Raw genomic sequence first — 803 nt, 5'->3', positions numbered from 1 at the left:
CGTGGGAGCATTCGTTAGACCAAAGGGTATCACAATGAATTTGAAATGGTCGTGACGAGTTCAGAAGGAAGTTTTTGGAATGTCGTATTCTCGGACTCGAAGTTGATGACAACCGGTTCTTGGATCTATTTTAGAGAAGTAACTAGCTCCTTGGAGCTGGCCAAATAGATCGTTAGTCCGAGGAAGTGGGTATCGACTTTTGATAGGGAGCTTATTCAATTTCCTAAAATCGATGTACCTTCCTAAAATCGATTTTACTAACAGCACGCCACCACATTGGATTACTCCAACAAAAATATCATCATTCATCTTATCCAACGCGTTAACCAAACCCCTTGGCGTATTATTGCATAAAAAATCTGTCTACACACAACATTCGAGAGCCTTCTACACCCTTCTTCTCCTTTGTTTTTTAACTCTCCAAAAAAATTACCCATTTCAAATTCAACTTCCACTTCTAGTAGCAGAAACACTTAAACACCCACTAAACACTACAAATTTGTGCTCAAATGGGTTTAGAACCAGAGTTATCAGTATCTCTTTTGATCGACAGGCTCATGGAGATGCCTTTCCTTTCAGGCTTCACAACCACCAGGCCGGAATCAAATTCAAGTCGCGATTCTGAACATCCGGATCACGAATCTACAAACAGTCTTCATCATCAGGGTTCGTCACTTGACAGGATCATCTTGATCAGCCCGGTGACGCAAGGAATCGTTGTGATCGGAGGTGGCACTACTATTGGTTTTGAATCCCTGATGAACGATCTGATGAGGAAGGACGGCCAGCCACCGGCACCTTAA

At 42.6% G+C, this 803-nt stretch overlaps 1 protein-coding gene across 1 annotated transcript; it reads left to right on the top strand.

Annotated features, from left to right (window-relative positions):
- The first annotated feature begins 509 nt into the window (after positions 1–509).
- On the top strand, positions 510–803 carry LOC122197883 (E3 ubiquitin-protein ligase MPSR1). The gene has a single exon (XM_042902027.1). The coding sequence runs from the start codon at positions 510–512 to the stop codon at positions 801–803; it is 294 nt and encodes a 97-aa protein (XP_042757961.1).

Source organism: Lactuca sativa, chromosome 5 (assembly GCF_002870075.4).
Source record: "Lactuca sativa cultivar Salinas chromosome 5, Lsat_Salinas_v11, whole genome shotgun sequence".
Classification (NCBI taxonomy): Eukaryota; Viridiplantae; Streptophyta; class Magnoliopsida; order Asterales; family Asteraceae; genus Lactuca; species Lactuca sativa.
Note: the sequence above shows the minus strand (reverse complement) of the source record. Positions and strands in the feature narration are given on the sequence as shown.